At 37.7% G+C, this 26553-nt stretch overlaps 1 protein-coding gene across 1 annotated transcript; it reads left to right on the forward strand.

Annotated features, from left to right (window-relative positions):
* Positions 1–403: 403 nt before the first annotated feature.
* Positions 404–20640, forward strand: LOC115921225. Its single transcript, XM_030978487.1, has 4 exons — positions 404–491; positions 1229–1378; positions 13148–13329; positions 20248–20640. The coding sequence occupies exons 1-4, from the start codon at positions 404–406 to the stop codon at positions 20638–20640; spliced, it is 813 nt and encodes a 270-aa protein (XP_030834347.1).
* Positions 20641–26553: the final 5913 nt, after the last annotated feature.

Here is a 26553-nt window from a genome sequence, read left to right on the forward strand (position 1 = left end):
CGTTGATTTGTTTAACCAGAATAGTTTGCATACTCTGGGGGTAGACTGTTGTGAATTTCCAGTAAATACTCCTATCCCAAATAACAACAGAACACGGTCATACAGTAAATTAAGGTAAGGGGGGTGTAGCCTCGCAAACTGATCCACATGGCAATGCCACTGTATTTTTACATTTTAAACATTGGATTGTGATACTAAATCAGTACCTTTTCTATTTGACATGGATTTAAGAAAACAAGAAATAATTCATAATTAATGATGCATGCGGAAGGGTTGGTTTATACAGCTATACAAGCCTTCCTCCTAACACACCCTTTACACCATTTAATGTCCAACCATTCGAAGGCATGAACCCCTCATCACCCCTCGCCTGTAATTCAACAATTTGCAGCAAGAGGTTTTCATGCCAAGTACAGGCCCCAAGGATGAACGATCAGCCAAGGAGTGGAGAGATCACATGCTGACGAAGAGCCCTACTTTCATGTTCTCGTGCCAGATCATGAAATATGAAGCCCTCATACTCATATTCATCAGAGCTCACAGAGAGAAAAACTTCCCACTGTATGTGTATTGCAGGTGGACGCCTGTCCACATTTGAGATATGAAGTCTTTACCAGCCACTGTCAAGAAGAAGTTTGATGAACACTCACACTGGGTTTTTTCCAAAACATCAAACGAGCTTTCTTCGATTCATTTGAAAAGGCCCATGAGCAAGGGAACAAGATTGTGAAAGGTGCAGGTGGCGCTATTGGACTCCTGGAAAACCCTGCTGCTCTCTGGACCAGAAATTGCTAGAATGCTGAAAGAGTTTGAGGAAGAATACTTCACGGAAGATGATATGGAGAATCCTAAGATCTTGCAGCATGCACCATGAGCAAGGTCTCTCATCACAGAAATCGTTCCAGAAACAATCAATGCCCTTTCTACAAGCATCAGGCAAACGGGTAGTCCATTTTCGGATGAGTGTAATGATCTGATAATGCTTGATAATTGCAAATGCACAGACAGAGCCGTTGCTACCAGAGTCCACACTCTGGAGGAGACTAGAAGGAAAGAGTACCAAGAGTTTTCAAGACTGTGCTTGATGAGCGCACCTACTCAATCCACCGAAACTTACTGGCTCTCTTCAGAAATTCCCACTGCAAGATAGTTTAGAAGTAAGAAGATCAAAGTGCTTCATAGCAATGTAGCACTATTAGGCCAACTCTACATCGCTCTTATCTCTCAGACTTCGGTACTGATCATCATCTACCAGGTACAAAGTCTGACTTGCTGCATTGCCTTGAGCAGCCTGACCAACCAGAGCCACCATCAGCATATTGCTGTAAAGTCTTCGATGGAGCTGTCATCGTCCACTGTCTGCCTGTTATCGGCATCAGTACGTTGATGGGTACGCCACGAAGTGTTCCTTCCATACCTTGAGAAGCAACTGCAGACTACCAAGAGATTAGATCTTGTGTGGGACACTTAATACACTCCAGACAGTTAGAAAGTCAGAGTCTACCCATGAAAAGAAAGGAACTGGCATCCATAGGAAAGTGTCTTGATGTTTTAGTCATCCGTGCCGGCAAATTCAATTATCTTCTCAAGACTCAACCATTAACTGACATCTGGGTGGCATAAGGTATGGGGAAGAAATACAGATACTTCCACATCAATGCCATCTGGGGGAGTTTGGGAGAGCCAATGTCACAAGCACTTCCAGTATTACACTCATATTCGGGTTGCGACACAACACCAGCATTTCATGGCACGGGAAAGAAGTTAGATTGGCAGGCTTGAAAAGTGTACGATGATGCCACAGAGACATTTTGTTTATCTAGCCAAGCATCCCTTTTAGAAGATTACCGTTGACTCTGAGCCTTTTCAGGTTCTTGAAAGACAAATCGAGTCCATCAAACTCCATCAATGAGACAAGAAGAAAGCCTCCAGTACGACGCCCCGCCCCAAAATCACACATTATATGAATATATTGTTGGAGGCTCCAACACTAATATCGTTCAGCAATTTCTTAAAAGCCCTGTACCAAATATGGCATGTGTACAACACCAAATCCATGAAATTTTAAATGAATTTCTTTTCAGTAGTATTCAGTATTCAGGGAAAAAAGGGATTATGCACTGTATATGATGTGGGGGCTCCGGAACAATGCCCCTGCCCCTTTACTCTTAAGTGATTGTTTTTAAGGGTCTCCTTCCTTAATGTCGTTCACAGTAGGTCCTAACCTAAGAGAGCCCTTAACCAAAAACAGACGGTCGTATAAACACATACCCATGTGATCTTACATAATATATAACATGGGGGTTCTGGCACGACACCCCGCCCCCATTCACACATATATTAATATAATGCCGGGGGCTCCTACCTTTACATCGATCAGAAGGTCATAAGGAATCCCTATAACCGTTTTACAACAAGAAATCAATGTTATTTTACTTTATTTCTTATTTGGGGGTTGTGGGGCGACACCCCCACCTCAAATCGCATCTTTATAAATATTTTGGTGGAGCTCCAACCCTCGCAATGTTCAGAAGGTCCTAAGGAAGCGCTGTATTAAAATTTGCATTCGTACAACAACAAATCAATGTTATTTTACCTTATTTCTTTTTGGGGGCTGTGGAACGACGCAACCCGCCAACCACGCCCTTACATGCATTTTTTTTGCTGGGGGTTTATATCCTTATATTGTTCTGTATGTCCTTAGGAAGCCCTGTACCAAAAACTACATTTGTACTACAACAAATTAATGTTATTTCACTTTATTTCTTATTTGGGGGCTCCAGGAAGACGCCCCCGCCCACCACCCCCTTATTTGAAATTTCTGCCGGAGGCTTCTACCCTTATATTGTTCAGTAGGTCCTAAGGAAGTCCTGTACCAAAAATGGCGCTTGTATCTGGCCGGTAACGATAATTTCACTAAGCCACCTGACTATAAGGGAAAGTTACAAATCAAAACATTTTAAGTACAATTTGAATGAAAATAGGATTGTTATAGTTAGTTAAAACATTTTTTGAAAGAGATACATGCAGCCAATGAACTTACTGTAATTTTTAAACGATTTTAAAACAATGTGGCCTACTTGGGATACTCCCAAAACCTGTTTTGTATACAAACAAAGGTGTACAGTCTATATAAACCAGCTCGCTGATCTCACATTTTTATTTATATTGTCCAGAAACCTCATGAGTCTTCTCATTCTATAATACATCCCAAGTTGGCCACCCAATATCTTCATATATCGAATTGAAATCCAAATACATTGTATTACATACATCTGTGAATCTTGATGTACACCACCTCTTTTTTTCTTCTTTTTTTTTCTCTCTCTCTCTCTTTTCCCCTTTTACCAATATTTGTTCCACCATATTCGTATTATTATTTATCCATTGAGGGTAGTCATGCTATTAAGCTTTGCATACTTTGTCAACCCTCCTGTTTGATGTTTTCGATTAGTTACTTTATTCGACGTAATATTCTTTTGAAATGTGTAAAATTTGCAATGTTGTGTTTGTTATATATTTGTAATAGGGCAAAAGAAAGAAAATCAAACAGAAATAAATAAATCATATGTGGCCCAAAATATTTCTTTACATGGACAATTAACCGACCAGCATCGGGTCATAGACTTTCCTCGGCATACTCGACATTCACAATAAACGACCCCCATCTTGGACCTGGTTCACACATTTCTGATCAGACACCCGGCAGACACCATTCATAATGTGCATTGCAACACCCATTTACAACACACAATGGCCATATATTTTCTGTGATGGTTGGCACACTTCATAAACTTCCTTTTAAAACTACTTGTTAAGAACCACCTTTAAATATCTGCATACACCACAAAATTCAGTGAAATTTGTGTTTTTATATAAGAGAAAACATTTACGATAAAAATTGCTTACCCTGGTCAATCTTGCCAATTTTCTCGGAGAAAGAACGTATTTTAGTCTTCGAAATGAATTGGATATATGCAGTAGTGTTGTTAAAGGCCACAGATGGCTCTATAGCAATATTGAAGCCAACACGGACAAACAGTGATGTGTTCAAGCTTGGTGGTCTCCTATTCCCTGCGGTCTAAAATTCCCTGCACCTACCCTACTCGTGATACAGGCCCCGCGCAACGGCGTTTCACATCGACATGGGGCCTGTACCACGACTATACTAGAATACTCGTGAAAAAGGCCCTACTCTAATGTATTTTTATAACGGACAACACGGTAGTGGGGCTTCTTTCACCGAAGTATTTAGTGGCGTTTCGAGGTTTAATAAAGGAATTAAAAGGGAGTTAAAAGGGAGTTAAAAGTGATTAAAAAGAGGGACGAAAGGTACTAATCTTTAATCCAAAAAAAAAAGGGGGGGGGAGGGAGGGGCAACCTAAATATATATTAAAGAAGGAAAACATATTTAAAAAAAGGATACATTTAAAGAGTAGGGGCAACTCAAATAGACATTTGTGTATTTAAAAAGGGGGGAGGTTGAAAGGGACCTATTTTTACATTAAATTTTTAAGGGGGCAGCTTGAATAGATATTTAAGTAGGAGAAATTTAAAAATAAAAGATATATATATATATATATATATATATATATATTTTTTTTTTTTTTTTTTGGGGGGGGGGGGGGGGCAAATTAACTAGACTTTTGAGTGTTTTAAAAGTGGGATGAAAGCGACTTATTTTTTTAATTAAGGAATATGGGGGGGGGGGTAACTTAAGTCTATTTGAGTAGCCCCTACTCTTTAAATTTATATTTGTTTAAAATATTTTTTCCTTCTTTAATATATATTTAATTTGCTTCAGCAGCTCCCCGATTGTGGAACAGTCTTCCTAATACACTTAAGGACTAGAACTGTAAATCAGTAGATATTTTCAAAGCCAGCCTTAAAGCTTATCTAATGGCCAACTTTAACTAATATCATCTTTTTTTATAACCATGTATTAAGCATAATTGTATCTAAGAGGCTGTTCACACCGGCAGAGATAGCGCGCGCTAGACCGCGCTATCTCTGCGGGTTGGAAGGTACAACGTCGTTTCGGTCCGCCCAACAGCGAGCCACGGCGAGCCAAAACGGCGTGCCACTGGAGCACCTCTTGTGGGTGGTCCACGAGAGATAGCGCGGTCTAGCGCGCGCTAGAAAAAAGGGGGTGCTACGATAGGCCGCCCTATCTCATGGCGGTGTGAACAGCCTCTTAGTATATTATGTAGCTCATTGTAAGCATCCGAGCGGGGAAGAGTCTCGGGGGGGGGGGGGGGGGGTACAAAAGGCACGGAGAGTTGTCCACAGATGAGGTCATCAAATTAAATATCGCCCTCTAGTGACTAGGCATTTCAAAAAGCTCTCACTTCCTTATTCCTTGCCCGATTTTGTTCTAATTTTCACTGATTTTATTCCAATGTCTTAAACTTTACAATAAAAGTAATTTAGTATGAAGGTTTTGGTTCCCTTTAAATTAAAATAATCAAAATAGAAACAGATTAAAAATTGAATAAAATTAGTTTTTACGTAGTCTTGCAGATCAGGCGTTTATAAGAAATAAATCAATAAATAACAAGAAACACAATCAAATAATTTACTTTGATATTTAAAAATGTCATATAAAGGTATTTTCATAGTCTTGCATTAAGTCGTTTATTTATTAAACTAACCAAAAATAATATCCATTTCTTTCTATGTATGGAATTCAGACCCCCCCCCCCCTCCCTGCCAGCTTATCCCGACAAGGTGCATTAAGGCGGTAGGCCTACTCCGTTATTTATTTATTTATTTGTTATTTAATTTGTAAAGACTGTTATGCATGACTAGGTTACATCAACAAATGATTTGTATACGTAGAGAGAAATGGATATTATTTGTATTTGACTTTTCAAATATTTATTGAAATTATTAATTGATTTAATTCTTATAAACGCCTGATCTACGCCTGTCCCTGTGAGGCGGACATTTCGAGGAGAGGTTAAATATTCAAGAAATGTATCAAGTAGTAGATTTTTCACACTAATAGTGGTATGGAACCAAAATCCATTTTGCAACGTCGTGCCTCTCTTCTCTGGACATATTTCTCTATACAGGCCAATGCTGCCCACTTTGATTATTAATGTGTTTTAAAGGCAGGGGCGTTGTTACAGGGGGACCACAACCTCATTAAAAGTTGGCCACATTTGGTAGAGTTTTGTTAACCAAACATTATGTGTCATGAAAATTGTGTACGCCCCGATATTGCGTTAATTAAACAAGTTAGGTTCTAATGGTTAAATTTGTTCTCTTGTTTTTTTTATGTTTTTGGTGATACGCTCTGCAAATTTTCTCTCTCCTCTAATAATTATATTTTCTTTTTCTAACTGATTATACTACACTTGTCAATAATTATTGTAGATCCACTTATCCATCGATGTATTTTTCCTCAAGATGTATGCATATCTTTTCCCCCTCTTTCTGTTTTTCCATATTTATGCTTTTTTGTTTCCGTTTGCATAAAACTACTATTTCTTCTTGTAGATACCTTCATTGTCAGTACTTTATTTGTACGTTCCTTCTTTATGCATGACCATTATGTAAAACAGCCTGCGAGCTGATTAATTTTACCCTGATACAAGATGTTTTAATAAATTAATTAATAAATAAATAACTAACCGGGTAACGATTATAATTACCCCCAAATTACCCTCAAATTACAGCCAAGGTGTTATTCTATAAATTTCAAAGGGTCTGGGCGAATTGTATTTTTGTTAGTTTTCGGGCGTTATATTTCATGGGGTATATATTTGTCCTGGCATCAGAAATGATATTGATTTTATCTCGGAATTCTGTTTTTACGAAAATTGAATCTCTTCTTAAGTTCCTTGTACATGTAATTACATCATTCCAAATGCATCTCCTTTATTTCAATATTATTATATGTTCGCACTTTTTAAACTTTCTTTCTTCTAAATTTTGGTCATATGCCACTCAGGTATTCCCTTTAAAAAAAACTCTCTTTTCCTCTCTGTCTCTACCCTCTCCCACATCAGTTTCAGTAATATCACGTAAACCAGAGTAAGAACTTTGAGACTACAGCCCTGCAGACACATGCCCTGTTTTGTAGCTGCTACTGACACATAGACCACTGCACTCTAATACTAAGGGGGGGGGGGGGGGTGAAAAGATAAATTTATATTTTTCCACTACTGAATTAACGTTTCTTCTTCATCGTTAATGTTAATATTTGCATAAACAAGGCTATCAATTATAAAAGAGAATCCGACTTAAAATAGTGTAAGATCCATTGAAGAGGGAAATATAATTTGTTTATTCATCTTTACTCAAGAAAGTACATGTAACATAATAAAAGATGTTGCATAAAACAAAGGACAGAGATTTGAATTACATTAGATGCATCTCATGCAGGGTAAAACTATTTCAATGCACAATAACAAAACGGAAAATAAAACATTTTAACAGAAAAGAGAACATTATAACGTCAGTTTTTTTTAATGAAACCATTAATAATTCCTAACAATAGAGTAAATCATTATTTTCTTCATTGGGAATACCTCACTATACATTTATATACCGTGGTCATATCGTCTAATCTCTTCTTAATATCATGAGTAATAAACCACGGCAACCTATCTCCATAGAGACAGTTGGTTAGAGGGGGAGAGAGAGAGAGAGAGAGAGAGGGGGGGGGGGAGGTCCCGTTTTAACAAGTCATATTCGTCTTCTAAGCTAAAATAATAACACCTCCAAGTATTTTTGTGATTGCCAGGTGAGTTCCGATAGGCTGTAAAAAATAACATAAACCCACACAATATCATTTCGAAATATTATTTTTCTCAATTACATATATACTTCACCTTACATTTACGTACCGTCGTCATAATTCATATCTATTAATCTATTCCTATTATCAGAGAGAGAGAGAGAGAAGAAAAAACAGAAAGTGAGAGAGAGAGAGAGAGAGATAGAGAGAAAGAGAGAGATAGATAGATAGAGAAAGAGGTATTACAAGTCATACAAACTAGCTAAACCAAGTACACTTCAAGTAATGTTGTGATTGCCCGGTGCGTTCAGACCGGCTGTAAAAAATAACTTACGACCCAAACAGTACAGTTTTCAGGATTTCAGTTCTCAGTTGTAGTTATCTTACTCTGCATTTACATGTTTTTAGCATATCTAGCAGTCTCTTCTTGTTATCTGGAGTTATCAGACCTCGGGAACCTATCTCTACACACAGTAATTTGGGGTCTAGCCGGCTTCTGATATATCATGTATCATTCCGGCGTACCTGTCCATTCTTCTTCGGTGAGCCCGTTTGTATGTTGGTTTCAAGTTGGATTAGATTGTCAATTCAAATACAAGTATTTCCTTTTTTCTAAAATCAATAAAACACATATCTGGTCCTTGTTGTGTGGGAACAGTGGTTGGGGGAACCGTCTCTCAATCGATAATAGGAACTTTTAGATTTGCACGTCGACAGCTTTGACTGCAACGTGTGACGTCATTTTAAGGCACTGCGCATGCGTCACGTCGTCTCAGTCGGCGATCGAGAATGCGTCAACCTTAATTTTTCTAAATCCTGTACGGTACTAGTATGCCGCGTGCGCGCGCGTGCACGCTTACTTCCTGCATGCACTATGAATATGACGGACAAAGAAAGAGGACAAAATATACAGTTCCTCAGGTAGACAAAGGAACATCCCTTCACTGCTTTAAAGGGATTGTTTAACAATGTTACATCTGAGATACACAGCCCTACGTGTTATCAGTGTCTGTGATATGGTGTAATATTGAAGCCCCAAAAAATTTGCGCTTCAAAATGATCAAGAAGTGCCTCAAAAAAGTAAAAATCTTTGAGTGACCGGTTTTACCATACTCGTACTCCCCAATAGACTGTAGTGTTATGAAAACCGTCAGGCGAACGGTTTTCAAAATTAGTCATTCCAATCATAAATATCTTGATAATCAGACAGGCGATCGGCTTGTAAAAATCATGGGGTTCCTGACTGACCTAAAGGTTTATAATTATCATTGCATCATGAGCTAAATCCAATTTTTTTTTCAGAATCTGAGACAAAGTTACCAGATCCTTTAATGTAAACATGTGTAAAACAGGTGTCACATGCATATTCACCTGTTCTACACATTTTTACGTAATTGCAGGGAAGGGATGTTCCTTTGTCTACATGAGGAACTGTATATTTTGTCCTCTTTCTTTGTCCGTCAAGTTCATAGAATATGCATGTATATCGTCGAGTGAAATCTAAAAGATTTCTAATTGTAATCAACATGGGCAGTTGAGTACGTTGACACGCATGATCAGTCGGCGTTCGTCGTGTTCTCGTCCACTCAATCTACAAGTCCCTAGTCTCCACTTCACCGTCGGCATATATTTGGTGATCGTTATCAAGGCCGTTCTGTATACTCTTTAGCAGATTATGTAAAATGTTATTGCGACGCCACGTGTATCTATTCAACATTTCCTGACAATTAGTCATTACATGATTTAAGGTACCTTTAGCTTGACACAAACTACACATTAAAGTCATTTATTCGCTATCCCCATCGATACAAGTTTTTACTACTCGGCAAATTATCAATCGCTGCATTTATTGCAAATCTCAAAACTCCTTGTGGTAGATTGAAAATGATGGACAAGTCACCGTTTTATATTTCTAGTACCTTCATGAATTCACCTTGGACCAGGAGAGGTTCTATTTCATTTTTCAATTTCTCCTGCTTTCCTCTTTCGGGTTCATTTTGACTGATTTTTTAGTATCTTTCCAATTCGTTTGTAAACTGGTTTAAAAAATTTGGTGTGCAACCTGTATTGTAGAGGACTTTCTCGTCCAGTTTTCCTCTCTGGCCAGTTGTTGATCGAGGGCATGAACAACCATGTCATCGCCTTTAACTTTCGATCTACCGTAGGCAAGGCAATGACACGTTCAGTATAGAGTTAGGAGATAATGGGTATATTAAGCCCCCCCCCCCCCCCCTCCCCCCTCCCCCCCCCCTTTGGGCATGAACTACAGCAATGATTGCACGACACTGGGGGATGCCCAGCCATTTTTGTATGTATTTGTCTAGAAGTGTATCTAGTTGACCAAGGTGAGTTGCATGAAGGTCATGTACAGTTAGCACATACACTGTTGGTCATAATGGTGGAATATTTTTTTTAACCCCAATTCATGGAATGATTTTGACAATGATTTATTCCTAATAGATCTAGATAATAGTATTCATTCTCATATTTTATTGAATAATAATTTGCGAGTGTTTGTTTTGCGTAGGGGACCTACGTCCCTAGGTCATAACTGACAGTTAAGCAGGGCTCCAACTTAGCCGAATTTGAGCCTCGATTTGTGGCGAGCTGGCGCGATCTTATGGCAAGCCGTCTTATCATTAAAACATATTTCTTGATATCAAGAAATAATTTTACGTTGTAAAGCAATGGTAATTCTTGATATCAAGAATTCGATTTCGTGATATCAAGAAATATGTTTTAATGATAAAACGGCTCGCCACAAATCGAGGTTCCAACTCGGCTAAGTGGGAGCCCTGCTTAAAGCAGGGCTCCCACTTAGCCGAGTTGTATTAGCGAGTTATGGCGAGTTGTGGTGAGTTGCCTCAAAGAGGCACTCGCAATAACTCGCGTTTGTGCATGGAATATGAATAAAAGCAAAAACTAGATGGAATTTTGACTGCGCGCAGTCGAAAATGATGCCTCCGCCATAGAGCAATTTAAACAAGTTTGGAGTTTAAATCTCCAGTGGTTCTTGAGATATCATGATAACAATCTCAATGTATGGAATTTCATAAGTTGACCTCTGTGACCCTTGACCTTTGACCTACGTGCTCCAAAATCTAATCAGATTGTCTTCCTATGGTGATACACACTATCATTAAGTTTGAAGTTTAAATCTCCAGTGGTTCTTGAGATATTATGATATGGTGATACATACTATCATTAAGTTTGAAGTGAAAATTCTCCAGTGGTTCTTAGAGATATCGCGATAACGATCTCAATGTATGGAATTTCATAAGTTGACCTCTGTGACCCTTGACCTTTGACCTACGTGCTCCAAAATCTAATCAGATTGTCTTCCTATGGTGATACACACTATCATTAAGTTTGAAGTTTAAATCTCCAGTGGTTCTTGAGATATTATGATAACAATCTCAATGTATGGAATTTCATAAGTTGACCTCTGTAACCCTTGACCTTTGACCTACGTGCTCCAAAATCTAATCAGATCGTCTTCCTATGGTGATACATACTATCCTTAAGTTTGAAGTTTTTACATCTCCAGTGGTTCTTGAGATATCATGATAACAATCTCAATGTATGGAATTTCATAAGTTGACCTCTGTGACCCTTGACCTTTGACATACGTGCTCCAAAATCTAATCAGACCGTCTTCCTATGGTGATACATACTATCCTTAAGTTTGAAGTTTAAATCTCAAATGGTTCTTGAGATATCGCGCTAACAAACTCAATACAAGGAATTTCATAAGTTGACCTCTGTGACCTGTGACCTTTGACCTACGTACTCCAATATCTAATCAGATCGTCTTCCTATGGTGATAAATACTATTCCCGAGTCTTAAGTTTAAATCTTAAATGGTCCTTGAGATATTGTGATAACGGTCAAATGGGACGGACGTACGGACGGACGTACGGACGGACAACCCGAAAACATGATGCCTCCGGCACCACCTTCGGTGGCGGAGGCATAAAAATCAATCAATCAAATCAATATACGTGGAAACACATGGGGCTTGGGGATTGAGGTTCCTTTTGTACAACCTCTAAGATCATATTACGCTCGTCTGCCATACATTGCGCTACATGCAATTTCGCAATATGGGATTTCCCACATTTGTGTATATAGAAGCATGTGTAGGTTTGGTCTTGTATGCTAGAATGCTGCGGTGGTGTGTATGAAATGTTATGATTCATAATGGCATGTATTTTGTCGTGATAAAGGAAGTGTTTCGCAGTTTGGTTTTCGAGCTAACCACCATTCAACACATCCACACCTAATGTTTACAAATAAAATAGCATATTTGTTTAAAATTATGAACAGACTGTGGTATTCCTGGATATTTCCAAGGCTTCCGAAACGATAACCATCACATATCCTTCTTATTTATTTATTCAGTTTTATTTAAAAAGTTTTTAAGTTGTTTTAGTTTTCTTATGGTATGTTGTTTATATAATTCTTTGTTTTCTACAATGTATTCTATTTTTTGTAAATCTTTGTATTTACAGTGCTCTTTTGTAAAGCAGGCCTCTGTCACTGAAAAGACTACCCTGTTTTTAAATAAAACTGAATAAGGTATGGCTTAGCGTAACTCTTTACAACATTCCACGACTCTCCTCGAAGTCGCGAGCAGTTCCAAAATTTGGAACAGGTTCAAAAAAATTCCCCGTTTCGTTGCAATTCGAGGTGAACTCGCCTACACTCGTAATATACACGCATTACTTGTAACAAGCTCGCGCTGCATTCTTCATAAGGTGGCGAGTTGCTACGAGTATATTACGAGTGTTAAGCAAGTTCACCTCGAGCTACAACAAATCAGCGAAAAAGTTGAACATGTTCAAAATATTTACTGATTCGTTGTTGCTCGAGGTGAATTCGTTGTTACTCGAGGTGAATTCGCTTACACTCGTAATATACTCGCATTACTCGTAACAAGCTCGCGCTGCACTCTTCATAAGGTGGCTAGTTGCTACGAGTTATGAAGAGTGCAGCGCCAGCTTGTTACGAGTAATGCGAAAATATTACGAGTGTAGGCGAGTTCACCTCGAATTACAACGAATTGGGTGAAATTTTTGAACATGTTCCAAATTTTTGAACTGCTCGCGACTTCGAGAAGAGTTACGCTAAGCCATACCGAATTGTTCGTGAGTTATTGCGAGTGCCTCTTTGAGGCAACTCACCACAATTCGCCATAACTCGCTAATACAACTCGGCTAAGTGGGAGCCCTGATTAAGAGACACTTGCAATATCTCGCAAAATACTCTTCTTGTAACTCGGGATAACTCGCGACAACTCGGTATGGCTCGGCTTAACTCTTTGCAACATTCCATGACTCTCCTCGAAGTCGCATGAATTTTTGAACATGTTCAAAAAATATTACTGACCCATTGTTACTAGAGATGAACTTGCTTACACTCGTAACATACTCGCATTACTCGTAACAAGCTCGTACTGCACTCTTAACTTGTTTCAACTCGCCACCTTCAATAATACGCGAGTGGTATTCGAGGTTCGAAGAGTGGAGTACGAGCACGACGATCGTGCTGCGAAACATGCCGAGTCATACCGAGTTGCCCACCAGGTTTGTCACCTCCACACCTTCTCCAGGAGCCCCCTTCTGAGCATCCTGATTTGTCGCCATAGCTCAGTTGGTAGAGCATTAGAGCAGTGGTCTCGTAATCCGGCGTCCCAGGTTCGAAACCAAGTCGATGCGCTATAGTGCCCTTTTGTAAGGCATTAATCCTCATTTCCGGGTCCCTCGGAGAGGACCTAAATCCGTCGGTTCTCTTGCTGCATCCTAACAAGCATGTATGCTTTCTTAGCAGTCATGTCAAATAACCACCACTAACAAATTAAAGTCACCATCTCCAGGATCCCCTCCTGAGCCTTTAGATTTGGCACCTAAACACCGTTACATCTGCTTGTTTCCTCTTAAATTACTTATGTCCAGAAAGTGTTTATATATATAAAAATATTACTGTCATTACTGTTCTACCCTATGTATTTTTCAAAGACTAGATTCAGTGGATTGTATAATGATCTTTGAATGATTTTGTACGTTAACACCTTGTTAAATCTCGTGCTTTTACCAAAGAAGGATATCTACGATTGCACATTTTGAGATACTTGATAGTGATGTAGATTGATAATTGATACTTGGATATACATTTCCACAAATTGGCTTTCTTGTTTTCAAAGTATGTGCAACTGATGTAACAAGTTTACACTAGATATTTTACATGGTGTATTGGTATATGAATATTTGGGCAAGTATGTATCCGTTATGACTGAGCTCATCCACATTACATCACAATTTAGGAAACGGAACGAGTCTGTTAGCCTTCACATAGACGGAGCTGTTATCACTGCGACCAATTCTGCAAGAGATCTGGGTGTTATCGTTGATAACTCGCTAGACTTCCCTTGTAGTTTTGTGTGTTGCGAAAATATTTTTTTTCCCTATTTTTTACTTATTTTTTTCCTATTTTCTGGAAATTCAGACTATTTTTTTTCTATTTCCTTCAAGAAAATAGGAACAAAATAGGGCTATTTTTTTCCTATTTTCAAGTAAAAACTATTTTCCCCTATTTTTTTCACCTATATTTTTTTTCTGACTATTCTTTTCCTATTTCCTATAAGAAAACAGGAAAAAAATAGTCCTATTTTTTTCCTCTTTTCAAGCACAAACTATTTTCCCCTATTTTTGTTACCTATATTTTTTTTCAGACTATTTTTTTCCTATTTCCTATAAGAAAACAGGAACAAAATAGTCCTATTTTTTTCCTATTCTCAAGCACAAACTATGTTTTCCCCATTTTTATCACCTTCAACTTTCGTGGACTATTTTTTTCCTATTGTTTTTATAAGAAAATAGGAAAAAATAGTTCTATTTTTTCCTATTTTCGAGTACCAAACTATTTTTTCCCTATTTTTTCACCTTTATCTTTTTCAGACTATTTTCTTCCTATTTTCTCCAAAAATATATTTAAAAAAAATAGGATTTTTTTTTCTTCTCTTTTCGACTTCAAAACTATTTTTTCCCTATTTTTTCATCTTAATCTTTTTCAGACTATTTTTTCCCTATTTTTTCACCTTAATCTTTTTCAGACTTCTTTTTACTTATTTGCGAGTACTATTTTCTTCCTATTTTTTGCACTTTGATTTTTGATGACATGATACAAATTTGTAAACTATTTTTTTCCTATTTTCTAAACTTGCTTATTCATTGTTTTTGACTGGCATCCTATTAAAAAAGCCCGCTTCTCCTGCCAGTGTTTATCTCTGTTGTTCATTTTGCGACTTAATTGGTGGTTTTTAGCTGTCGGGTCACATATTGAATAGTGAGCTCAAAGATAACCATAACTAAACCATGTGTAAAAAGAAAATGTACAGATAAAAATTTCAATTATTTTTTCCTTTATTAATAGAAAAAAAGCATTCGATCGAGATATTCCCGTTCTATGTGTGTGTAAAGTTTCAATGTAGAGGACAGTACGCAAGTACCCCTACGTAACTGAACAAGAAGGAGTCGTGCTAACTCGCCCCACGGACATCTCGCCCCAGCCTCAAAGACTGGGGCGAGATATCCCGACATGATTTATCGATCGAGAGATACAAGTGGTCTGCTAATTTACGGCCAGGACGAAAGAATGTGACGTCTAAAAATGTACAATGTGCACAAACATAATACACATATTGGTATCTCTCGATCGATGAATCGTGTCGGGACATCTCGCCCCAGTCTTTGAGGCTGGGGCGAGATGTCCCGTGGGGCGAGTTAGCACGGATTCAAAAAGAAACCCGTTATTTTTTTCCCCCACTGCTTTTCGTGCGCTTGCTGAATCATTGTGCGCTTGCTGAATCATTGTGCGCATCGGACTTTTATTGCTGATTTTCGTTCATCAAACGTCTCCAAATCACACCACAATGTCTTCCAGCAATTATTCTAGCGATGAAATTTCATCAATAGATAGTGACTCCTCATACTCCGATGCCTCCTTATCCCATTTTAGTGATTTTTTTTCTAGGAATCAGAAAACCCAACCTGCTAAGCACCACGCAAGCTAAGAAGAAGAGCAAGTCTTCCAAGTCCGAGAATGTGTCTGCGAGGTAAATGTCCTTACTAAGTAGAAATCTAAATCTATTGTTGATAATTTGTTGGGGTATATTTATTTCATGTTTGTTAGTTAAAGGTATTACAAAGATTTAGTATTGGGTCATGAATTTGGTTCAAATTAACATATTGGAAGCATAGGGTCTATGCGTTCCTACAATATACATTAGCGAGTTTTCACTCAGCAACATACAGACCTTCGCGGACGCAGAGCACTCAGATTTACGACCGCCCTCGATACAATATGTGGTTTCGCTTTTCGGTTAATGCGTACGACTTTACGGAGGTATTGCATTTGCGATGCCATTAGGCAATTTTCGTAATGTAATCAAATTTAATGCATACGTCTTTGTGAAGTGCCTCTATACAAAATATTTCTTTCACCTGATAAGGATAATACTATTTCAATAGACAGAATCCAAATTGCATACATTAGTTGTTGCCAGTTCGACAAACATTAGGGTTATTTCGCAAGCTCATTCCGGACAGAGAATCTGCGGTTCGTGTGCAAAATCGAGAAGCTACTATAGTAACAGCAGGGTGATCGCTGAGGTACTGAAATCCAGAACGGGTTTTGGCCAAATCTACGGGCGTTCTCAATGACGCCCCAAGTGAATAAACAGCCAATCAGCGAGCTTGTACCAAAGACGGTTATGAGAATTTCGTCGTCTAATAACGAATGACGAATTCTAACGGGCGGATCTACTATCTAGCTTCTTTTCTATGGCGTGGGAGGGGGGGGGGGGTTGACATTTGAAAAATCGCGCCGACCAATATATCGCTTAGTGGGGGGTAGGGAGCACTAAAATTTGTTTTCAATTTGAAAAAAGTGCCAACCAATATTTCGGGGGGGGGGGGGGGGGTAGAAAGCACCTTGGCCAGCCCAAGAGGGGATTTAAACCTCCTACCCCCCTAGATCCGCCCCTGACACGAATGACTTTTCGGTGAGTTTTGTTTCTTCCGATTATTGTTTCTGAACAATAACAACATGAATATGGATATAACATGAATTTTTTAAAACTTGATGATAAAATACTGTTGAAATTTGATTAAAATAAGCCGCTTTGTGGCTCGGTCGAGACAAGTTGTGCTAGTCGTGTAGTCCCGTCTGTACTGTATAGCGTGGAAGGGAAAAGGCCATTTTCGTATTAAATGTAATCAAATTTAATACATACGTCTTTGTGAAGTTCCTCAATACAAATTATTTCATTCACCTGTCTAGGATTCGCAATAGTCAGAATGCAAACTGCATGTATTAAGTGTGACAACAACTAATGTATGCAGATTGGATTCTGTCTATTTAAATACTATTATTATTATCAGGTGAATGAAATAGTTTGTATCGAGGCACTTGATTCACTTAGGGCGTCATTGAGAACGCCCGTAGATTTGGCCAAAACCCGTTCTAGATTTCAGGACCTCAGCGGTCAGCCAACTGTTACTATAGTATCTTCTCGATTTTGCACACGAACCGCAGATTCTAATTCCGCAATGAGTTTGCGAAAATTGCCTATTGATCGTTGTCGCTGTTGAAATCGAGTCTTAAGTTATATTATAAATAATAAACTCTTTATGTTGTATAGCTCCCTCTCAAGGTCAAGATATTAATTTAGCTATGAATCAATGTTTCTTGACTAAAATCAACCGATTAGCTATTCCCGTTTGGAAATTATATATCCCAACTACATATGCGGAGATTTTCATGGTCGCAGCTACCATTGTACGGCCATAGGCGCTATTTGAAATTTATCAAAATTTACCGGGAGCACCGGTAAATTTTTATATTCAATTTTTCTCGAAAACAGAAGTGTTTTAGGGGCTAATTTTTTTAGTGCTTATAATACATCCACAGGGGCATCCAAATATATCAAAATTGTAAAGATTCACTATCCACCCAATTTTCAAAATTTCCCAAAACTTTGTATTACCTTTAAGATCTGACATCAAAATATTAGAGTAGTTTACCTCATCATTATGCTAGAAAAAAAATTTGCAGGTGGCACAAGTTCTACCTACATTATTTTCTCTTTCCTTTTTACTTTTTTCTTCAAAAAATTGTTCCTTTACTATTTTCTTCACTGTATTTTATGCCTGGCATCTTTTTTGCTATCATACTTTTGTACACACATGTTCTGTGCCTTTGAATTTTTTATTATGAAAAACATAAATATTTGTACTAAGTATTAATTGCATGTTCATAAATGTACCAATGCATGATTAATCTAACCCCTAACTCACATTTCATTTATATCTTTACAGATCCATTGAAACTAATCAAGAGACAATGTACATGTTACGTACAACCACCATTTGATAGATGCCTGTGAACAGCATGACCAACATCTGTATCCTTTACATTAGTATTTGTTTCCATTTTATTATGATATTCTTATGTCTAATCAATAATCATTGATATTCATAGGCAAGTACAACATGTATGTGTACACAATGAGTGCCTGCATATTGTGAAGATAAAGGACCATAAGACCATTACTTATGATACATGGTAATGATGGTATACTTTGTAAAACTATTTGAAAATAGTAGCATGTAAGTCTGTCATTTTCTTGTTTATATATATCTCAATGACATGACATGTCATTGATTTTGTAGTAAATGTTTCTAGAATATGATGATTGACAGTTCCATTGAGATTGAGAAAATTATGTAACATGTCAACTGTACTATAAAGCATACGTGCATTGTTGAAAAATCTGTTCTATGTTTTTTTTTATTTTGTTATCTTTGTAAACAACGAGAACAAAATATTATTTGTCCTGATTTTCTTGATGTTTGAAAATTGTATTACATTATTAAGAGCACTTTGTAATTAAATTGTAATAAAAGAGACAGAAAACAACACTCTCATGTCCAGAGTACTGCTTTATTTGGTTACTAGTGAGGAAGAGAGCTTGTAATCGTCTGGCATATCCGCATCGGCTCAGTAATAGTCCTGAAATTCACCTCTGGAAAATAAAGTACATGTATTTTATTGGACATATTCCCTTTTATTCTTTTTGTTTGTTACAGTCCACTGCCATTATAACGAGGTGCTCGGGACCAAGCCAATTTCCTTGTTAAAATGAAATCATGATAAATTATACTCAAGTCACTGAACACATTGGTTTGTTTAAAATTGGGACTGATGAGAATTGCCTCATAATAAAATCTTGGTGTATCCATGTTCGTTATAATAGGAGTGGACTGTATAACATTTTCCATATATACCCATTGACTATTTTAAATGTCCTACTGAATGGATTAGACTGAAAGGATGAAGTGAATTTGGCAAACTGAGTAGGTGCATCGATGCAGAGGAAAGAGCTGTAGGAGTAGGGTGACTATTCTACAGTGGAAAATTTTGACAATAAGGTCATGTGCAACCAAGAAATATTAACCCCCAAAAGCTGGTAAATTACCTTGTCATTTTAGGTATAACTGATCTCTTTATATCAAGTTTGCACTGTATGATTTAGTTGAATATACAGAGTCGTTGACTGGATGTGTGAGATGGTAGTGCTTGAGAAATCCAAGAAAGTAAAGTATGAGTGATCCCCCTTATTTCCTGACTATTTTTTTGATTTCCTCACTATTTTCTTCCTATTTTTCCCTATTTTCTTACTATTTTTTTCCTATTTTCTTACTATTTTCCCCCTATTTTCCCACTATTTTTTTGCAATTTTTTTCCTATTTCCTTACTGTTTTTTTCCTATTTCCTCACTACTTTTTTCCTATTTCCTCACTATTTTATTGCTATTTTCCTACTATTTTATTACTATTTTTTCCCTATTTTCCCACTATTTTTTTAGCTATTTTTTTCCTTTTTCCTTACTATTTTTGTCCTATTTCCTCACTATTTTTTACCTATTTCCTCACTATTTTATTACTATTTTCTCACTAATTTCCACTGTTCACTAGCACCTAGTTATCACTATTTTATCACTATTTTCTTCACTATTTTCTACACTATTTTTTTCCTATTTTTTTTTCCTATTTTCAGGTCTGAAAAATAGGAAAAAAATAGGAAAAAAATAGAAAAAATTGTTTCAACCCTATTTTTTCCTATTTCCAAAACTATTTTTTCCCTATTTTTTCCTTTTAAAAAATAGGAAAAAAATGGGGGAAAAAAAATATTTTCGGGACTATTTTATCCCTATTTTTCCTCTATTTTTTTCCTATTTTTTTTACGACTGGGGTTAAGAGAGCACATCCGAAAAGTGTGTCGGGCAGCTAGCTACGGTATTATTTCATAGGATTGGGAAAATCCGGAAATACCTTGATCGCAGCTCTACTGAACGACTAGTTAATGCATTGGTAACTTCCCATTTAGACTATTGTAACTCATTATTAATCAACTTACCTGCTTCTCATCTGGCCCCACTTCAGTACATACATAACACCGCTGCACGTCTTATCACTCGCACCAGAAAGCACGACCACATCACTCCAGTCATCCGCACTCTACATTGGCTCTTAATTCCCCAACGTATCCAATTCAAGATCCTTCTCCTCACGTTCAACATCATCCATCATCGCGCACCATCATACCTGATTGAACTGATCTCACCCAAACAGACTACCGGCATGAACCTTAGATCATCATCCAGACCCCAGCTCGCACTTGGTCCTCGCACCCACAACCGCTATGGTGATAGGGCCTTCTCAGTCTGTGCCCCCACTCTTTGGAACACACTCCCCGCCCATATCCAGGACTCACCCACCATTGACATTTTCAAAAAGAATCTAAAAACTCATCTATTCCAAAAGCAACCCAAATAACTCTAAAATAAGTTCGAATAAATATTTCCATGCCTTCATTATGTCTTTTCAAATTATTGCTATTACCGATATAATGTGTTAATTTCCAAGGAATTTACATGTCTTGTTAATTTCGTTAGTAATTTTAGTAATGTTTGATCTTCTTGGTAGTTTTAGTAATGTTAATTCGTAAAGTTATGTTAGAAATATTTGATCTTGTTAATTTAAGTAATGATAATTTGTTAAGTTATGTTAGTAATATTTTGTTTTCTTGGTAATTTGAGTAATGTTAATTCCATTGGTAACATTGATTTTTGTTTGAAGTAATTTTGATTTGTGTACATGTACAGCACTTTGAAACTTTTGTCACAAGCGCTATATAAATTTGTCATATTATTATTATTATTATTTTCAGTTTAAGATAATACATCGTATAGTTGGTGTTCATATATATCTTAAATTATTGAATATTTCGCAGTCAGACTTAGGTTCCTTTTGTCATCGCTCCGTGGAATCTATAGAACATTTAATTTGGGATTGCCCAATTATTAGAAGGTTTATTGCGGATGTCCAAAATCTTATTTTTAATAGAAGTTAAAGTTACCTTGAATAAAATCAATTTCTTGTTTGGGTTTATGGAAACGATGGAGTTCAATTTAATTTAATTATTTTATATGCCAAACACTAAATAATTTCAACAAATGCAAAAATAGCGTACTATCACTAAATTCTTTAAAATGCATGTTGAAGTATTATCTTGAACAATACATTTATGTTAAAAATAATACATTTGTATCATTTGACAATAGGTGAAAAAACATTGTGTTGCTTTAAACAAAATATTTCAAAAATGTACCACCATGTTTTGTATAATCAGCCATATTCTTGTTGTTGATTATATTGGTTGTATTATGTATGTATATTCATTATGTTTTGTTTTATGTTTTGCAAATTCGAAAGCAATATTGAATAAAGATGATTTTATTAATTATTAAAGAAAACAAAATGATAATAAATCATGGTTGTGTTTCGACTCAAATAAAACTACTCGAACCATTACAAAAAAGTATGTATTCACTTCAAAGAACATGGAGCTTATGTGACAGTTTCCTGTCATGAATATTTTTGGGTTAATTATGACTTAACATATGTTTGTGTAAACTGGGTATTATAAATAATATTTTCGAGCACTGAGATTGTCTTTCCAAATCGTATTTTAAATATATGTATGCATTTGTTTCATGCATCTGGTTTTTGTAAATAGTCAAGTCGTGACTTGATATACACTCTAAATAAAAACTGCTCAATTTGAGTAAAAATGTTACTCTTTTAAGTAGTCAAAAGGGAACCACCCAACTTTTGAGTAAACTGTACTCAGCATGTGTTGAGTAACAAATCTACTCATCTGTTGAGTAAAAATATTACTCAATAAAAGACTAAATCTCTACTCAGTTTGAATGAGTCAACCTTTACTCAATATTTACTCCTTTGCTGAGCGGTTCCCTTTTTACTCAGCATCTGGGTAGAAACGTACTCAACCCATGTCGAGTAAGAAACTGCTCATGAGTTGAGCCAAATTTTACTCAATTAACGAGTACATGTTTTGACTCAAATTGTTTGAGCAATTTTTTGCTCAAATATTGAGTATGATGTTTTCTGGGTAACGCTTAGTTGCTCAATCAATATTGAGTAAAAACATGTACTAATTTAGTTATTACGTACATGTTTTTACTCAATACTGATTAAAACAAAGGTGGATTCAACTAGGGTTGTAACTGTTTGACTAAGGGTTTAACTATGACTATGTAATGACTTACTGGTAAACGCACGGTCTTTTGAGAGCTCCCGACATATCAACTCAAATTTGGTGAAAATATCCGTTTCAAGATCCCATATCTTTAAGAATGGATAAGGGTGCGCGAGACTACGACTTAAGGCAACAGCAGAAGGGAAAATCACAACCAAATGCTTCAACTAAGAGCAAAAACAGTGATGTAATATCAAGTGAAGGTGAGCAATCCGCTACGGCAGGCGCCATTGCTAGTGACACGCCATTGTCATTGCACGAGGACCGCAGCGCACCGGCCACGATGACCCAAGAACTTGTTTCCTTTATGCTGGAGTCGAGAGCCTCGTTCACTCAACTAAATGGTAAGCTTGACAGAATTATGGATGATAGGGCCAATATGAAAACAGCCCTGGCAAATACCAAGAAAACTGTATCAGATCTAGAAACGGGTCTTACTTACACCTCCGATAAAGTCTCTAGCATTGAAAAAGAAGACCTACCTCAACTACGTTCTTTAATTGACACAAAAATCGAAGAACTAGAGGAAAAAGTAACCTTGAGTGAAATACATGACAGAAAACAGAACCTGCTTATCTATGGAGTGAGACAGAGGAATGAGAAGGAAGATATCTATGAAGTGGCACAAGAAGTCTTTGTGTACTTCATGGGCATTTCGAGGGAAGAGGCAACTCGGATCCCGCTTACTAATGCTCACAGGCTACGGCCCCCAACCACTCGTGGAGCTGCAGGAGCTCGTCCCCAGTCCTCCACAATTATCATCAGGTTCGTAAGGATGATTGATCGTGATCGCTTGCTGTATGGCTTCGAACGACGACCACGCCAGCTAAGTACACACCCATCGGCCAGTGCCCAGTCGCTCATTCCGCCCCCGGAATCGTCCCCCTTCAGTAAAGTCACTATCCGCACTTACTTGCCCCCCAAGATGAAGAGAGAGAGGGGGAGATTGGCTTCAGTCGAAAGGATCACTTAGCAACAAGAATACAAATCTTGGGATCGAAAATAATTCTACAAACGCGCAAAATCACACGGAATGGAGCCGCCCCAGAAAATTGGTCTGCATGGTCTGAACCCGGCAATGGGGAGGAGTAATGAGGTCAGCCACACTAAATAGATTCAAGAGATCTTCAACAAATAATTTAACTTAATGGTGTGTTTTCATCATTATAGTGTTTTGCACCATTGACATTTACAGTTTGTTTTTATATTTTATATAGATTTGCAAGTTCACATCCATTTTTGGTTATGTTCATAATTTCAGTCTTTTGTGATGATCACTTTTTATATCATTATACATGTATCACATGAATTTCCGATTTTATGCGATCCCTCTTGAAGATGTAAACAATCAAATTTTGGGTGACTAGTTGAAACGTACAGCCTAGGGGTTGATCAGTTCTGCCCTGAATTTAATTGTTAAACAAAAAATGAAATTCCGATTTTATGCGATCCCTCTTGAAGATGTAAACAAGCAAATTTTGGGTGACTAGTTGAAACGTACAGCCTAGGGGTTGATCAGTTCTGCCCTGAATTTAATTGTTAAAAAAAAAATGAAATTCCGATTTTATGCTATCCCTCTTGAAGATGTAAACAAGCAAATTTTGGGTGACTAGTTGAAACGTACATCCTAGGGGTTAATCAGTTCTGCCCTGAATTTAATTGTTAACAAAAAAAAACTCTGATGTATACCAACTACTGACTGTTGTAATCTCCTAATGAGTTTTCTATAACTTCAGGACTCTTTTATCAAGTCTCAATGTGAAAACCTATTGATGTAGACAAACCCCCCCTTGCCTACCAAGTTCTACAACTTTAATACAAGAAAGGTCATGCAAAGGACAAACTGAAATGTTTTTGTGTTATTCCTACATTCGTGTAGTCATGAAGATATACAGAGGTTCAAATTGTTTACTGTGATACTGTAAGGAACTAGGGCTTGCGTCTTCGATGGTGGCTGCATGGTTGTTTATTGCATTATTTTCTTTTCTTTTCTTTGGTTGTGAAATGAGATTGACTTACAGTCAATTTTATATTGATTTGTGTATATTAACTGATCCTTTGTTTTGCATACATGGGTAATTTAGGAAGTTATAAATGCGTCTTCCTTCATTCAGAAAAAGTTTCTTTCGTTCAGGAAAATTATGTGGATATAACATTTCTTTTGGAAATACCTGTATTAAGTTCTGTATCTTTGAGGTAAAAAGTGGTACCTCCTATAATGTTTCCCAATTCTCTCCATAAACCAACGAAATAATATGGTGTTCATGTTGTTGATTCAAGACTGTTGTATGCAATTTAGTAGCTGTGTTAACAAAAAATATATATACAAAAATGTTCACAAACAAATCAAATGACCAGTTGGAGATAAGGTGTTTTATTTCTTTATTTACTGTAATGCATACAACTAGAGCGTGCATCTCCAAGTATAGCTTCATGATTGGGATTATCTTGCAGTCAAATTTTGAATATGTTTAAATAACTAAATATTTAGTTTTGCATATGGAGGTGATTTACCTGGCCAGGTGGTACATTCTTTTTAAATGGATCTTCGGTATATTGTCATCATATTGACATAAAGTTATACCACATTTGCTTTTATTATTAATTAGCCAACCGTATGTGGTGTTTTGGTTTGATTAACAATTCTTTGCGTTCCGCATTTTCACCTGCATTTGTTTGGGAGGTTCGCTCTGATTTTAGGTTGGTTGCTCTATTGGAGCCTATCTCGTGTCGGGTGGGCATTCCAAACGTGTTTTATTTTTAATACGCATGGAAGCTCATCCATGTCCGTGCATGCTTATGTGTGGTTCCATTATGCACACGAAATTGTGTGTGTATCTAATCGTTTACCAGTCGTATCAATGTTTCCTTTTGTGTAGCCTCTTCTTTGTATTGTAACTGTTCTTCTTTCTTTTCACTCTCGTCTTTTTTTTTTCTCTCCCCAGGTCTCTGCCTTGCCCACGCGCTCACGCCCATTGTCCGTACAGGAAACGATGTACTTTATTGTGTGTTATATTCTGATCCCTAATGGCTGAAAACGTTCCCTTCAGTATACTGAGCGATGATGAGCTTTACGATTTGTTTAGACCAAACATTAATATTAAAAATAATGATCTAAATTCTACTTATTTTGGCAATCTTGCATCTCAATGAAGATAATGATAACCATTATTCAAGTTCTAACTACTGAACTGTGAATCAATTTAAATCTCTTAAAAAAACACCTAATACATTTTCAATTATGCACTTAAATGTAAAGCTACAGTCCCATATACGTCCCGGACCGTCCCGGACCATCCCGGACCCCATCCGGGGTGATCCGGGATTCGGTCCGTGTTGACACCGTGTTGGCACCGGGGTGGTCCTGGATGGTCCTGGATGGTCCTGGGCGGTCCGGGAGTCGACCCCGGATGTTTTTGACGGTCAAAAACTGCCGGGGTGGTCCGGGACGGTCCGGTACAATAGTTTGATCCGGGGTGATCCGTGTAGCCACCGTGCTGGGTCCGGGGTCATCCGTAGTGTCGCCGGGGCGGTCCGTGCTGATCCGTGGCAGTCCGGGAGTGAGTTATTGACCGCCCAGGACCATCCAGGACCATCCAGGACCACCCCGGTGCCAACACGGTGTCAACACGGACCGAATCCCGGATCACCCCGGATCGGGTCCGGGATGGTCCGGGACGGTCCGGGACGGTCCGGGACGTATATGGGACTGTAGCTTAAAAGCATCACACTTTTTTGAACAAAACATCCCGGACCATCCCGGATCACCCTAGACCATGGTCCGGGATGGTCCGGAGTGGTCCGTGCTCGTCCGTGCTGGTCCGGCTTTATATGGGACTGGGGCTTAAGGAGTTTGAATTGTAACTTCGATAACTTGCGCTTTTTAACGGTACTCCCTTACACACACATTTTTCTGCAATTGCTTTGACCGGAACATGGTTAACTAGGGAATCTGCAGGTTCATATTCACTCCCCGGTTATGTCCTTTTATAAAATAGTAGAGTTCATAAAAGAGGAGGTGGGGTAGTATAGTATTAATGACTGCTTTGAGAGAAATAGTTGTTTTTATACGCTCAAGGGAAGGTTAGAATTGTGCTATTTCCCGAGGCGTGCCGAGGGGAATAGCC

This window comes from Strongylocentrotus purpuratus, unplaced genomic scaffold (assembly GCF_000002235.5).
Source record: "Strongylocentrotus purpuratus isolate Spur 01 unplaced genomic scaffold, Spur_5.0 spur5_scaffold_1, whole genome shotgun sequence".
NCBI classification, from domain to species: Eukaryota; Metazoa; Echinodermata; class Echinoidea; order Camarodonta; family Strongylocentrotidae; genus Strongylocentrotus; species Strongylocentrotus purpuratus.

Coding starts and splice junctions, on each gene's coding strand:
- LOC115921225 (XM_030978487.1), top strand. CDS start 404: ATGCCAAGTACAGGCCCCAAGGATGAACGATCAGCCAAGGAGTGGAGA. Junction 1,379..13,147: donor TCTGCCTGTTATCGGCATCA/GTACGTTGATGG, acceptor TTGTTACTAGAG/ATGAACTTGCTTACACTCGT. Junction 13,330..20,247: donor CATACCGAGTTGCCCACCAG/GTTTGTCACCTC, acceptor GCCCCACTTCAG/TACATACATAACACCGCTGC.